General features: G+C 51.1%; 1 protein-coding gene across 2 annotated transcripts in view; it reads right to left on the bottom strand.

Annotated features, from left to right (window-relative positions):
• The window catches only part of LOC101638067 (blood group Rh(CE) polypeptide), a 42,873-nt gene that overhangs the window by 20,252 nt on the left and 21,115 nt on the right, over positions 1-1,506 (bottom strand). For both annotated transcript variants that reach the window (XM_004705095.2, XM_004705096.2), the window contains exon 3: positions 1,183-1,333. In XM_004705095.2, coding sequence (XP_004705152.1) covers positions 1,183-1,333 — 151 coding nt within the window. The remainder of the gene's footprint in view (positions 1-1,182; positions 1,334-1,506) is intronic.

The following is a 1,506-nucleotide window of genomic DNA, read 5'->3' as shown; positions in this document are numbered from 1 at the left end:
CTGCGTTCCCACTTGGGCTCTTCCACTGTCTTGCTGTGTGATCCTGGGCAACCTTTCCCTTCTCTGGGCACCGGCTTCCTCCTCAGAGAAGAGGATGTTGGGTCAGGGCTATGGCAGGGGAGCTGGGAGGGTCATTTGCTCTGACCTCACCACCACAGGAGTCCATGCGTGATGCTAAGTATGACAGCCGCTTCTTGCTTTCCACAAGGTTAGGCTCCGAAGACTAGGTCGTTATTCAAAATTCGGACTTATAAGAAAGTGGAGGATGACCACATCAGATCACAAGATGGATGGTGACTACATCAGTTTACAACTGCCAAATCACAGCATTACATCGTAACTGCCAAACCACTAAGCATCTTAACCCGGCCAGTGGACGCATCTCCTTAACCACGACGGGCCCGCGTTACTCTTGTTTCACACCTCAGCCTTTGCTAACTGCCAGACATAGTTCGGTCATGTGTTTTGCCAGGGTCATAGTGCAGAATGCTGGATAATGAGAGAGTGTTGCTGTCATAAGCTTGGCTGCTAATGGAAACGTGCAGACCACCCAGAGGTACTTTGGAATAAAGACCTGGAGTTAAAGTTCCCCAAAATCAGTCATTGAAAATTTGCTGAGCGATTGGTGTAGAAATTGCTGAACAGGAACCTAAACTGCTAGGTAAACTTTCACCAAGAACACTTAGAAGAAGAAGAAGAAAGAAAAGAAAACCTATCCAGTTCTATTCTGACACCTTGTAGCTGGTGTAAATCGGAAGTGACGTGGCAGCACTGTGACTGGTTTTCACCTTCACGAACGACTCCAAGGTAAGACTTCTGATAGTCTCTCCTAGGGCGATTGACCTCCTTTGCAGTTTCCAACCCACCGACTAGCATGAAAGAAGATTCCGAACAGAAAGCTAGAGAGCGCCGCTGCCTTTAGGGCTGTGAACATCACTGACTGTTTGCTACGTTACTGAGTGGCCTTGCGAACAGCACCGTCTTACAGTGTCATGTTTGGGAGGTTGGAAGGATTCATTTGCTGGGTTTAAATGTTTGGCACAGGCCACACTCTCTAACCTCATTTGGGACGCTCGTTTTTTTTGAGAAGCCCAGAAGCCCCACACAATGGAGATGGTGGTCCCCCAGCCCTTCCCCCCCTTTCCCTTCCCCCCGAAGTTCCCCTGTCATGCCATCACTCACAGCGAGGACTAGATTGTTGACCATCCTCAAGGTGCCAAAGGCTGTCACCTCCATCAGCGCCATCAACATCAGCTGCACCAGGTTGGCCTTCCCCAGGACAGCGCCCGCGGAGATCAGCGTGGACATGGCGCTCATGGTAGCTATTTGAAGACTGGTGGAGAGCGCGGCAGGTCAATGAAAAGGGAAGGATGTCCTTGCGGTCACTCACTGACTCAACAAACATTGGCTGCGCACCCACTCTGTGCCTGGCACCCGCTCAGGGCTGACACTGTGCAGTGGAGTGTCTTTCCCATCAGGGCGGCAGCCGCGGCTTTGGTGCTGATG

This window comes from Echinops telfairi, unplaced genomic scaffold, assembly GCF_000313985.2.
Source record: "Echinops telfairi isolate 266 unplaced genomic scaffold, ASM31398v2 ScPeMD7_7457;HRSCAF=8495, whole genome shotgun sequence".
In the NCBI taxonomy this organism is placed as follows: Eukaryota; Metazoa; Chordata; class Mammalia; order Afrosoricida; family Tenrecidae; genus Echinops; species Echinops telfairi.
The sequence above is the reverse complement of the archived record's forward strand: the minus strand, read 5'-3'. Positions and strand labels throughout refer to the sequence as shown.